General features: G+C 51.6%; 1 protein-coding gene across 3 annotated transcripts in view; it reads right to left on the bottom strand.

Annotated features, from left to right (window-relative positions):
- PSTPIP1 (proline-serine-threonine phosphatase interacting protein 1) overlaps window positions 1-7,793 on the bottom strand; it is a 44,838-nt gene extending 37,045 nt beyond the window's left edge. The window contains exon 1 of one of the 3 annotated variants that reach the window (XM_021097991.2): window positions 7,716-7,793. Coding sequence is in view for 2 of the 3 variants with exons in the window: in XM_005656277.4 (XP_005656334.1) it covers window positions 4,949-4,984 (36 nt within the window). In the remaining variant the exon portion in view is untranslated. Of the gene's footprint in view, window positions 1-4,948; window positions 5,475-7,715 lie in introns of those variants that run through there. The other 2 variants (XM_005656277.4, NM_001244186.1) reach the window with 2 other exon arrangements.
- Between the last annotated feature and the right edge of the window lie 4,403 nt (window positions 7,794-12,196).

Below are 12,196 nucleotides of genomic sequence, written 5' to 3'. Positions count from 1 at the left end.
CCCTGCCCTGCTGCCGTTCTGCCCATGAAGCCTGAGAGGGCTGCGGTTCCCAGCAGATCCCTTCCACGCCTGGGCCTCCCAGCCCCTTCCAGGCCACTCTGGTGCCCCCTTCCTGGATGAAAAGTCTCCTGCCCAGCCAGAGACTTGGGGTGGGGGTATTCCCAAAGTGGCTTCTAGTGCTGAAAGCTAGAGAACCAGCCTCTTCTTCTGGGGAGCTACCCAAAACAGTAGTCCTCAAGGGCAAAACCTCAATACACAAAGATCTATCCAGTGCATCACTGTTCAGAATACTAAATAAGTGGCAGTAACTTAAACGTCCAACGATAGGGGACCAGATGAATAAACCACAGCATGGCCATCAAATCCACAAGCTGGAGGACCATACAGTCGTTAGTGAGACGAGGAAATTGCACCCATACCCATTCAAAATACAACTGTGGTGAAAAGAGGGGTCCCCCTCAGTTCCCTCCTCTGTAGCCTCCCCAACAGGGAACCTCAGAGTCTCAGAACTGGGAAGGCGAAGAGGCAACAGTAGCTGATCGGACCCATGGGGGAGGGGTGGGCCGGGCTTCAGCCCCCTGTGCATCCCTGGTGAGTCATTCCCCCACCCACGGAAGTGGTGCCTCCTTTTGTCCTCTCTCTGCTGGGAAGCTCCACTGCTCCCAATTCAGCATGGAAGTTTCCAGATGAACCAGGAGCCCAGCCTCAAAGGGGAGAGGTGTAACCTCAGCCAGAGGGAGAAGTTCAGGCCTATGCCCTCCATCCCCCTTGATGGTTCCCACGCAAAGCTGGGAGGGTGGGGTGGGAGGCAGTATATGTGGCCCCTACTTTTCCTTTTAACAATCCTCAAAGGGTTAGGAGATGGGTCTCAATAAAACCTGCTCCAGAACTAGATTTTCCCTCTTCAAACAATGTCCAGTGACTTCTTTGCAAAGGCAGGTAGATGTACAGGTCTGGGAGGCAGTGAGAGGGAAGGAGGGGAAGATGCAGTTCCCAGCTCCCCTCTGAGTGCATCCCAGGCCTGGCTGGATGCTGACCTCCTTGAGGGCAAGACAGTCTCATTCATCTCGCTGGATGTGGGGGTGCAGAAGAGAGGCCCAGTTTTGCCTCCCTAGCAGGGAGCCGGTCCCAAAAAATCTCCACAGAAGATATAACTAAAGTAAAATGAAGGAGAAGATGGGTTCGGGAAGCCAGCGGCCTCGCATTCACTTACTGTACAAACACTGACTGAACACGAACCCCACTCGCCAGCCCTGGACCAAAGAGGCAGACAGGTGTTTCTTGCAATACAGTTTGGCTGCTGCTGGGATCAGAGCCACTGGTAAGAAAAGCTGTGTGTACTGGGCAAGGAGGGGGTTACCCTGCCTTCTCTGGGCTTCTGTGCCCTTCTAACTGGGTGCTGAGTCAAGTCATATGCGTTTAAAGTCCTCTCAGCTCAGCTATCTGGTATTCTCATTCTCAACCTTGTCTCACCCACTGGCTCCACAGTGAGGCTCAGCCACAAACTTCCTGCAAAGCTGTGAGGCTCTTTATCACTGTGTGCGTAGAACAGAAATCACATTATCCCTTCCCTGCCCCCGTGGCTAGCTTGGCCCTGCCTCACTCCCCCAGTAGCCTGCATCTGAATGTTTTGCTGCAGATAAAAGCAGGCTATAAATAAAGACTGTGTGGCCACACTGACAGCATCGCAAATAGAGGCCTGTGGAGAGACAGGACCCGTCCATCCCCACGCCAGATGTTCCCACCACTTCTGAACCACTATGTCTGCTTTGTATAATTTCTTGGTCTCCCCTCTTGCTATCAGGCTACCAGTTACCTATGAAACTGACTAACAGTTCAGGCCCACTAATATTTGTCAGTCACCAACTGGGCATCAGTTCAGATTCCATGTTACTCCCTATTAGTTGCTGCTCTAGAGGTTAAAAGGGCACAGGACCAAGCTTGTTGAAGTTGTGGATTAACCAGCTAAAATGGAAAAAATAAAAATTATAAATTAAAAAAACCAAAACAACAACAACAAAAGAAATTATGGATTCAAATCAGTTCATGGGCCCTAACTAAAAAGTGATGGAACATCTCGTATGAGCTAAAGTATATAAGCTTTAATGCCAGCCCTTAGCTCCTCAGAAACCTAACAATGAGTTGGTGCCCCAAATAGGGCTGGTTTGCAACTGTGTTCTGAAAGGTTGAGGTTGTCAGATAACTGCGGGGCTGTGGTATCAGACAGGATCCTTCTAGTTCAGCAGCTTCCTTCCACTCAAGACTAGCCGTTTTCAAGCAGTGTGCTGCCAGCTTACGGGGTTTCATGGCATTGCCTTGGGCTGGGGGTGGGGAGAGCCCCAGGCAGAGGAGGCTGGGCCCTGTCCCTAATACCTCCATAGCAGTTCGATCAGTATGTCTTTTCCATTTTACAGATGTGTCTATAAATTGGGCTTCGAAAGACTTCTATGGACCTCCTCCGATCTTCTCTGGGAGGCAGGAAGGACAGTTTTTCCCTCCTTCGCCAACATGGCCCAAAGATCCAGCGATCGGCCATGTTGCTAGGGGAGCAACGAAGCACCTGGGTAAGAGCATAGACGCTGGGGCCAACCTACTGGGGTTTCATCCCAGCCACGTGACCTTGAGCAAGTGACAAGGGCTCTGTGCCTCAGCCTCTTCCTGTAAATGTTAGAGATAAAAATACCGTCTACTTTCTCATTTCAGTCTTTTTTTTTTTTTCTTTCTTTTTAGGGCCACATTTGCAGCATATGGAAGTTCTCAGCCTAGGGGTCGAATTGAAGCTACTGCTGCCAGCCTACACCACAGCCTCAGCAATGCCAGATCCGAGCCTTGTCTGAGACCTACACCACAGCTCACAGCAATGCCGGATCTTTAACCCACCAAGCGAGACCAGGGATTGAACCTGCATCCTCATGGACACTATGTTGGGTTCTTAACCCGCTGAGCCACGATGGGAATTCCAACTTTCTCTATTTAAATGAGTGAATAGATACACATTTCTGAGAATAGCACCTGGCACATCTTCATAAGGCTCAGTAACTGTGAGTTGCCCTTGTGGGCTAGGCTGGCTGAGCATCTGGAAGCTGTGTGAGAAAACAGTCCTTGGGGGCAGCAATGCTGACCACTGACGTTCTGGGGCCTCTGCCCAGGATCAGTGTGAAAGTCTCCTACTGGCCGCTTCTCCTGCCCCACTCTGGCTACCTCTAGGGAAGCTGCACCCTCACCCCAGGCCTAGGGAGGCAGCAGTAGCAGAGAGGAGGTACCTGTAGGTGGTGAAGCCGCAGCGGCTCAGAGCGGGGCAAGCACAGAGCGTGGGCGGGATGCCGCTCAGGAAGCTGCCACAGGTGGGCCCCTGTCACCACACACTGCTCCCTCATGTACCATCTCCGGCCGCCCAGATCCAGCCTTGAGGCTGCTCCTTGTCCTGGCTCTGTCCAAGGGAAGGTGGACCCATGGGCTTTGGGCTGGCACAGATGTCCTGGAGCTAAAATACAGTCAGGGCATGGCCTTGGGCTACAGAGCACTCTGGGTTTTCAGGCCCTATCCTTTCTCCAAGTCTGCCCTCCAAGTCAGAGCAGTGATGCAGTCACTCACTGTCCAGGTGGCCTCTGTTTCTGAGCCCCAACCCCCTCCCCCCCACTTTGCAGCCCTTTGCTCCTCGAATTGGGCCCAGCTGCCAGCCTGCTGCTTGGAATGGGCCAACCCAGGTCTGCATCCCTTGGCTTTTCTGGGTTGGTCCCACCCTCTCTTTGCAGAGATGGAGAAATGGAAGCCCAGACAGGCACCCTCTGCCCACTGTGCAGTCAGTGCAGGCAGGAGGCAGGCTACTCACATGCTGGCCACGGGCCCCAGGCAGAGCGTGGCCCAGAAGGGAAGGAAGACCTGGCCCGTTAGCTCTCGTTCTCCTGGCCGGAGGCCCCAGGGAGGCCAGGCTGTCGGCTGAGGCTATGCCGACTGAGCAAAGAGCCAGGGTGTCCTCTGCAGGGCTGGAGTTGGGGGTGGAGAAGGGGGGAGCGCTGGGGATAGCCACACTCCCCAGCTCTAACCAGAGAGGTCTCAGCTTTTCCCCACGAGCCACTGGGGACAGCCAGAGTTTCAGGCGCAGAGAAGGTTGAGAGACAACTGGAAAAAAAAGCTGAGGGGATCTGGGGTCCAAACTGGGCTATGCAGGCTGCGCGGCCTGGGCCAAGCAATATCACCCCCACCAGCCAGCTCGGTGCCGGCATTTCATGCAGAAAAGACTTGATTTACACATGCCCATGTGCTGCATTTAAGCAAGCAAGGAATTGCCCAGCCCTGTTGCCTCCTCAAAGGACCCCTAAGATTTACAAGGAAGAGGGGTTGGGTGAGGGGAAGAGAATTCCCATTTGCCGCGCCAGCAAGGTGCCGGGAACTTTGTTACACTTTGTTATCTGGTTTAACCTGCCCATTGAGTTGGTATTTTATTATTATTCATCTCTACTATACAGATGGGGGGAAAAGAAGCTCAGAGAGGGAAAATGACTTGTCCAGCCTCTAAACAGCAGAGCCAAGATCCAAATTCCAGTTTGCTTGGTCCTCAAACCTGTGACCCCCTCCCTCCTTCGCCTCAAAAGGCCTCAAGCTCCCACTCCATATATCAGATGCTCCTAAAAAGATCCTGCTGTGGGGAGAAGGTCTCTCAGGGGGAAGATCAGCCCTGGGAGCTCAGAGGGTCTCTCTCCCTGGGTTGAAGTTTTCAGAGAAATCATTACCCCAGACTGAGGACCCCCCTTCCTCTTCCAACTCAGAGGCAGCCCAGGTTACCTCCACGATGATAAAGACTAAAAACCAACCACTATTTTTATGAGAAACCCCACCCCCCACACCCCTTGGAGCCGCACCCATACCCACTGCCCTGGGGAAAATTTCAGCCCGCCTCCCCTGGGGCCCGCTCCACTTGTTCAAACCCACAGCCGTCTTCACTCACCCAAAAGGCATCCTTGAACTGAAGCTGGGGCATCATCCTCAGGCAACTGCCACGGCAGAGCTCGCTCTCCTGCCACAGACAGGGCTGAACGAGGGCTAGGAGCCAGGAGCACTGTCCCAGGGCCGACAGGGCTGGCTCGGGGCCCCCCTCCTCGGCCGGCGCCGTCTGCAGCGCCTCAAAAGGCAGCCGTGAGCCAGAGACAGCTGCCGGAGGGGGGAAAAGGGCTCAACCTGTTTTGTTTGGGGCTAGAATCAGCAGCAAAATGAGGAAGGAGTGGTGCCCAGGGATGGGAGGGCGGGTCCAGTGTCCGGCCCGGCCCCTCGGAGACGGAGGACACAGTCCAGGCTGCAGGACTGAGAGTGGGGATGCCAGCCACCAGGGTGGGGGTGGGGGGAGGCGGTGGCCAGCAGGAGAGGCAGGCTGGTGCACACGCCAGGCGGGCAGGCAGCCTGGGGCCTGCGCAGGAAGGTTTGTGCAACCTCCCGGGGGCAGGCTCCAGGGCCATCGCCCTACAGGAAGTGGAGACGCCGAGCTCCCCTGAGCAGCCCCGCCTGCCACCTGCCATCCTGCTACTTGCCTCTACCTGCCCCTCCTGATGCCCTAGCTGGGCGTCAATTTGGGAAGCCCGAGGCGCACTGGGTGCTAGAATTTCATGGGGCAAAGACTTGATTCACACGTGAGCTGAGTTTAAGAAACAAGGTCATCAATTTAGGGAGCATGAGGTGGACTGAAGCTGTGGGCAAGGAGGGAGACACCAGCCCAGGTGCTGTGGCTCATCCCTTGTCCCTGCCGAGACCAGGTCCAGAGACGCCAGGTTCCCGACTCCTCATGAGTCAACCATGGGGTGGGGGGCTTACCCAAGCCTATAACATCATCAAACCCTGGGTGCATGCTGACGCGATCCACATCCCGCCCTTGAGGGAGCTCGGGGTCTGAGGGCGGACATAGCTGTGCGCTGGGGAGCCGTCAGAGCACAGAGGTGGGGCACAGGTAACTAGCCAAGGGAGACCAGCCGCACGGGCACTGCTACCACTGCCCACCCCCAAGTCTCCAGATTAAACACCCTCCAGGACAGGAAGGGCGCCCCCCCCGGCCCCGCCCTAAAGATGGAGTCTCCAGGCTGGAAGAAGGTGATTGGACTAAGAGAGACAGGATTGCAAAGGCTTAAACGTGGGAGTTTGAAAACCCAGGTTGAGGCCTGTTTCTGTTTTGCCCCGCCCTCCAGAGGGACCTTAATCCACGCCCCAACTTTCTGAGCCTCAGTTTCCCCATCAGCCAACCCTAGTCTTTGGAAAAGACACAGCGTTGAAAGCATTTCTGGGCTTTCCGGCTTTGATGGGGGCAGGTGCTGGGGGAACTGTTGGGTATCACCTTGGAAAGAGTCCTGGGCCAGAGCCTCAGACACAGTCCTGGGGAGCCAGGACCTGCTGGTTCAGCAGAAGACGCCGGCAGAGGGCCTAGAGCGCAGGGTGGGTCAGCAAGAAGGGATGAATCAGGCTTGCCCACAAATCACCACCCTCAGCAATGCCTCCTTTCCCATCGACGGGGGGGGGGGGGTGATTAGACAGATGAGAGCTGCCGCAGAGGAGAGCTAAGCTCCCAAGTGCCAGTTACACGAGCCCAGGGTAAGAGACAGGGCAAACCCTCGCTTCTGAAATAGCCACCAACAGAGGACACATCAGAGAAAGCTGCAGAGCAATGGGGCTGCCTGGTAGCCCCCTACCTCCAGAATCCTTGGGGTCAAGCTAATAAAATTCAGCATTGAAGGCAACCCAGTCAGGTTTTCTGGAAGACAACTAATGATGTAAATAGCACCTTGAACCCTGAAGGCCAAGGGCTGAGGCTGCACCTCATCCCAATGGCATCACCATCTCTGCTAGCACCAACTCAGCCTCCCTGGCCTTAGTGTTTCTATCTACCAAGTGGAGTGATGCTTCTAGTTCAGATGAGAAACCCTCTGTGACTAGAAGGCTCTTATGAGCAGGAAACTTCACAGCCAGGCTCTCTCTCCTGCCTCTCCAGGGGCTCCTCCCATTGCCTGCACAAATTTCTGCCCCAAACAGGCCTCTTTCCTCACCCGATCGGTACCTGCTCTCTTCCTACTGCCACACCTTTGCCCCCTGCTCCCCAGCCTCCCTCATGGCATGTCTTCCTTCATCCTCCCTCCCTGGGCAAATCCTCCCATCGCTCAAGGGCCACCTCTAGGCTCCCACATACGAGGTCTTCCTCCCCCAGCTGCTCCAGTCAGCAGGGCAGCCCCAGACAGATGGCCATGCTGGTTGTGGGCTGAAGCAATTGGGGAAGGAAGTAATAGGAGGAATCTAAAGAGACTCTAAGGGAGTTCCCGTTGTGACTTGGCGGTAACGAGTCTGACTAGTATCTGTGTGGATGTAGGTTCGATCTCTGGCTTTGCTCAGTAGGTTAAGGATCTGGCTGTTGCTGTGGCTGTAGCTCTGATTCGATCCTTAGCTCAGGAACTTCCATATGCCGCTGGTGCAGCCCTAAAAAGCAAATAAATAAAAGAGACTCTAAGGTTCTCTGCTATGGAGAGGTCTCCCTCCTCTCTCCCCAAAACCCCACCTTCTGCAGCTCCCAAGATTAGGCCCCCAAATGGCCAACCCAGCTTTGGAGCACCTGCCAAGTATTGGGGGTGCCGTTAAGATTTTTACATGGGCCAGCTCACTGAGTCCTCACCCCATCCCACGCGGTACACTTTATCATCATCACAGAGGTACAAACTAAAGATGAAAGAGTTTATGCAACTCACCTGAGGCCTCAGAGCCAGTGAGCAAAGCGCTGGGCTTCAGACCCAGGTCTGATGGCAAAGCCCATGCCGTAACCTCTACAGGTATCTGCAATCAACAGCCCGCTCTTAACAATGGGTTGCAGCCTTCCTTTTTCCTCTTCTGCCTCCAGAACCTTGTATCCCTGATCCGTAGCTGGAAAAGCTGAGTCCAGGGAGGCTGCTGGGGTCAGTGGTGCTACTGGGTGAGAGTCCACCCCTGGCACAGGATCTTCCAAGTTCACCTTGTTACTTGCACCTGGAGAGGATGCCCTGGCTACAAGGAACATCAAACCAGAGGGTCTGGCATGGAGGAGGTGCGTTATCACCCACAGGTGGGGTCTGGAGGTAGCACGGCCGCCAGGTGAAGTGCATTAGGGCCTGGCTCACATTCTCTGTGATTCTCCTCATTTGCTCTCTCCCTCCTCCAGCTGCAACAGCTCTGGGCTATAACTCCAGACCCAAATCTGATCATGCACCTTCTCATGGTTGCTCCCAGGACAACGTCCTTATCCTTACATAGCTAATAGATCCAGCATGATCTGGCCTCAGCCTATCCTTCAACCTCATCTCGTGCAGGAAGAATCTCGAGCAATGGATTGAACAATCTGGAGCCTTCCAGGAAGGGAAAGGGTTGGCAGAGAAGGAGCATCTCAAAGCTCCTTGGTGACATTAGGAATCCAAAAGGCCCTTACCAGAGTTCCTGTTGTGGCTTAGTGGGCTGAGAACCCCATGAGTATCCATGAGGTTTCAGGTTTGATCCCTTGCCTTGCTCAGTGGGTTAAGGATCTGGCATCACTGTGGCTGTTATGTAGGCTGGCAGCTGCAGCTCCAATATAACCCCTAGCCTGGGAATTGCCATATGCCACAGGTGCGGCCCTGAAAAGACAAAAAACAAAACAAAAGCAAAACAAACTCAAAAGGCCTTTACCACGGATTTCATTTGGAGACAGCATCACCAGTGGTCCAAGGGGCAGTTTGTTTTGTCTCTTTCATAGCTAACATGCTATCTTGATCATATCTGCCATTGCCTAGGCAGACGTGGTAACACATATTTCTCCTTCCTTCCTGGAGGAGCAGAGCACACTGCCATGATGCTGGCCTGGCTGTGGGGTGCCTGCCCACCCTATGGTTGAATTGGAATGTTCTTGTACCCAACCGCCGTGGTTCTGTTCCCAGGGGAAATGCCTGCAGGGTCTCTCCAGGTGTCCAGAGGCACACACCCCCTGGGCTGGGGCTCCCACTCTCAGCTGCAGCCATGCTGCCCAGGAATGGAACATGCACCCACCAGCATTACTGAGCCTTCCCGTCTGGAGACATGAAAACAAATAAGGCGGGTCTCCTGCCTGTCAGGTTGGGGAGGCAGCCCAGGGGGGGATATGTGCTGAGTGGCAGGACAACAGTGGGTACAAGCCCAGGATGTCCTCCCACAGCAGGGGAGCTGAGGCCTGCTTAACTGGAAGGAGCTCCTGGTGAGACCAATCAGGAAGAGAGTTCCAGAGCAACAGTGATTAGACTGCTGGGGTCACACTGCATAGGATCCACACTGCATAGCATTTCACATGCCTAAGGTCTCATTTAATTCAGGGGACAAACTGAAGCTCAGAGAGTTCAGTTAACCTCCAGTCCCATCCTAAGTGGAGTCTTTCCTTCCTAGAGTGCGGGGCTGGAGGTGACGGGTCAGGGTGGGATCTGAGGCGGAAGTATGATGAGGAGGGAGGGGAGAGAAGGGAAGTCCCCAGGAGGAGGAAGTGCAGGGACCAGTGTGGGGTGGGGCTGGGACTCCCAGATGGTCTATGTGACACCAGGAGACCTCCTGGCCCCAGATCCTCAGAGGGGGCCTAGGGTGTGGTCCTTGGCCCTCAGGATGTGATGTAGATTCTGTTTTTCGGTTTGCCCCAGGAAAGCAGTTGCAAAAAAAAAAAGAAAAAAAAAAAAAAATAGGGCTTCTACCTGCTCACACAGCTCTTCTGAGCTGACAAGGAGCTTTCAGATTTACTAATTTGCAGCCACCAGGGTGTGACTCTGAGTGTCCAATCATTGTCACTTCTCAGAAGCTGGGTGTTGTTGGCCAGGAACCTTGAAAGACATCAAAGAGGTGCGAAGTGGCCAGTGGGCAGCCTGCAGGGTAACCCGGACCCCCCACTCAGCCCAGCAGGCTGGGGGAAGGGCTCTTTCAGTGAGGGCCAAGAAACACCACCAACAGCCCACTGGTCAGAGGGTGGAGGCCTGCAGTGGTAGAAGGGTCTGCAGAGATCCTCTGGAGCTTCTGAAATGGCAGGAGGGGAGCCCATCAAAAGCTCTGTGGGACTTTGTCAAAAAACATAAGACCAAGCACCCACTTAGACCTGCTGACTGGTGGGGGTAGTTTTTAAGTTTCATAAGTGAGTCAGACATAAACACGTGGCTCAGGACTCCTGTTATTGCCTTACTGCTTCATTTTACAGATGGGGAAACTGAGACACAGTGGCCTCACAGCAAAGAAACCATAAACAAAATTAAAAGACAACCTACAAACTGGGAGAAAATATTTGCAAAGGATGTGACCGACATGGACTTAATTTCCGAAATATGCAAACAGCTTATACAACTCAATAACAAAAAAACCAAACAACCCAATAAAAATGGGCAGAAGACCTAAACAGACATTTCTCCAAAGACATGGAGATGGCCAACAGGTAAGTGAAAAGATGCTCATCATCAGTAATTATCAGAGAAATGCAAATCAAAACTACAATGAGATACCACCTCATACCAGTCAGAATAGCCATCATTTAAAAGTCTACAAATAATTGCTGGAGAGGATGTGGAGAAAAGGGAATGTACACTGTTGATAGGAATGTAAGTTGGTGCAGCCACTATGGAAAACAGTACGGAAGCTCCTCAAAAAACTAAAAATATAATTGCCATGTGATCCTACTCCTAGGCATATCCCACTCCTGGGCATATATCTGGACACAACTATAATCTAAAAGATACATGAACCCCTATGTTCATAGCAGCACTATTCACAATAGCCAAGACAGGGAAACAACCTAAATGTCCATCGAGAGATGAATGGATTAAGAAGATGTGGTACATATACACAATGGAATACTACTCAGCCATAAAAAGAACCAAATAATGACATTTTGCAGCAACATGGATGGAACTAGAGAGTCTCATACTAAGTGAAGTAAGTCAGAAAGAGAAAGACAAATATCATATGATATCACTTTTATGTGGAATATAAAATATGGTACAATTGAATCTATCTGCAGAACAGAAACAAAACTCATGGGCATAGAGAACAGACCTGTGGTTGCCAAGGGGGAGGAGGAGGGAGTGAGATGGACTGGGAGTTTGGCATTAGCAGATGCAAACTATTACATTTAGAATGGATAAGCAATGTACAGTACAGCAAACTATATCTAATCACTTGTGATAGAACATGATGGAAGATAATACGAGAAGAAGAATGTATATGTATGTATGACTGGGACAATTTGCTATATAGCAGAAATTGACAGAACACTATAAATCAACAAAAATAAAATTTTTTTAAATAATAAAAAAACTCTGAAATAACAAAAAATAAAAAATAAATTGGTACAACCACTATGGAAAATAGTACAGAGATTTCTCATAAAACTAAATATAAAAGTATATGATCCAGCAATCCCACTCCTGGGCATATATCCAGACAGAATTTTCATTCAAAAAGACACATGCACCCCTATATTCATAGCAGAACTATTCACAATAGCCACGACATGGAAACAACCTAAATGTCCATTGACTGATGGATAGATTAAGAAGATGTGGTGCATATACACAGTGGATTACTACTCAGCCATGAAAAAGAACAAACAAATGCCATTTGCAACAACATAGATGGAATTGGAGATTTTCAAATTAAGTGAAGTAAGTAAGAAAGAGAAAGATGGATACTATACGATATCACTTATATGTGGAATCTCAAATATGGAACAGATGAACCTATCTACAGAACAGAAACAGACTCACAGACATGGAGAGCAGACTTGTGGTTGTCAATTGGGGGGTGGTAGGATGGACTGGGAGTTTGGGGTTAATAGATGCAAACTGTTAGATTAAGAATGGATAGGAAGGGAGTTCCCGTTGTGGCGCAGTAAAAAATGAATCCAACTAGTATCCATGAGGATGAGGGTTCGATCCCTGATCTTGCTCAGTGGGTCAGGGATCTGGTGTTGCCAGGAGCTGTGGTATAGGTCACAGACGTGGTTCAGATTCTACATTGCTGAGGCTGTGGTATAGGCCAGTAGCTCTGATTTGACTCCTAGCCTGGGAACTTCCATATGCTTGGGTGTGGCCCTGAAAAGACCAAAAAAAAAAAGAATGGATAGGCAATGTGGTCCTGCTGTACAGCACAGGGAACTATGTCCAGTCACTTGTGATGGAACATGATGAAAGATAATATGAGAAAAAGAAGGTATACATACATATAT

The sequence above is a fragment of the Sus scrofa genome, chromosome 7, assembly GCF_054392235.1.
Source record: "Sus scrofa isolate SSC_HxYL_T2T_F1_AM1 chromosome 7, Sscrofa_HxYL_maternal_Yorkshire_Landrace_v2.0, whole genome shotgun sequence".
Lineage (NCBI taxonomy): Eukaryota > Metazoa > Chordata > Mammalia > Artiodactyla > Suidae > Sus > Sus scrofa.
Note: the sequence above shows the minus strand (reverse complement) of the source record. Positions and strands in the feature narration are given on the sequence as shown.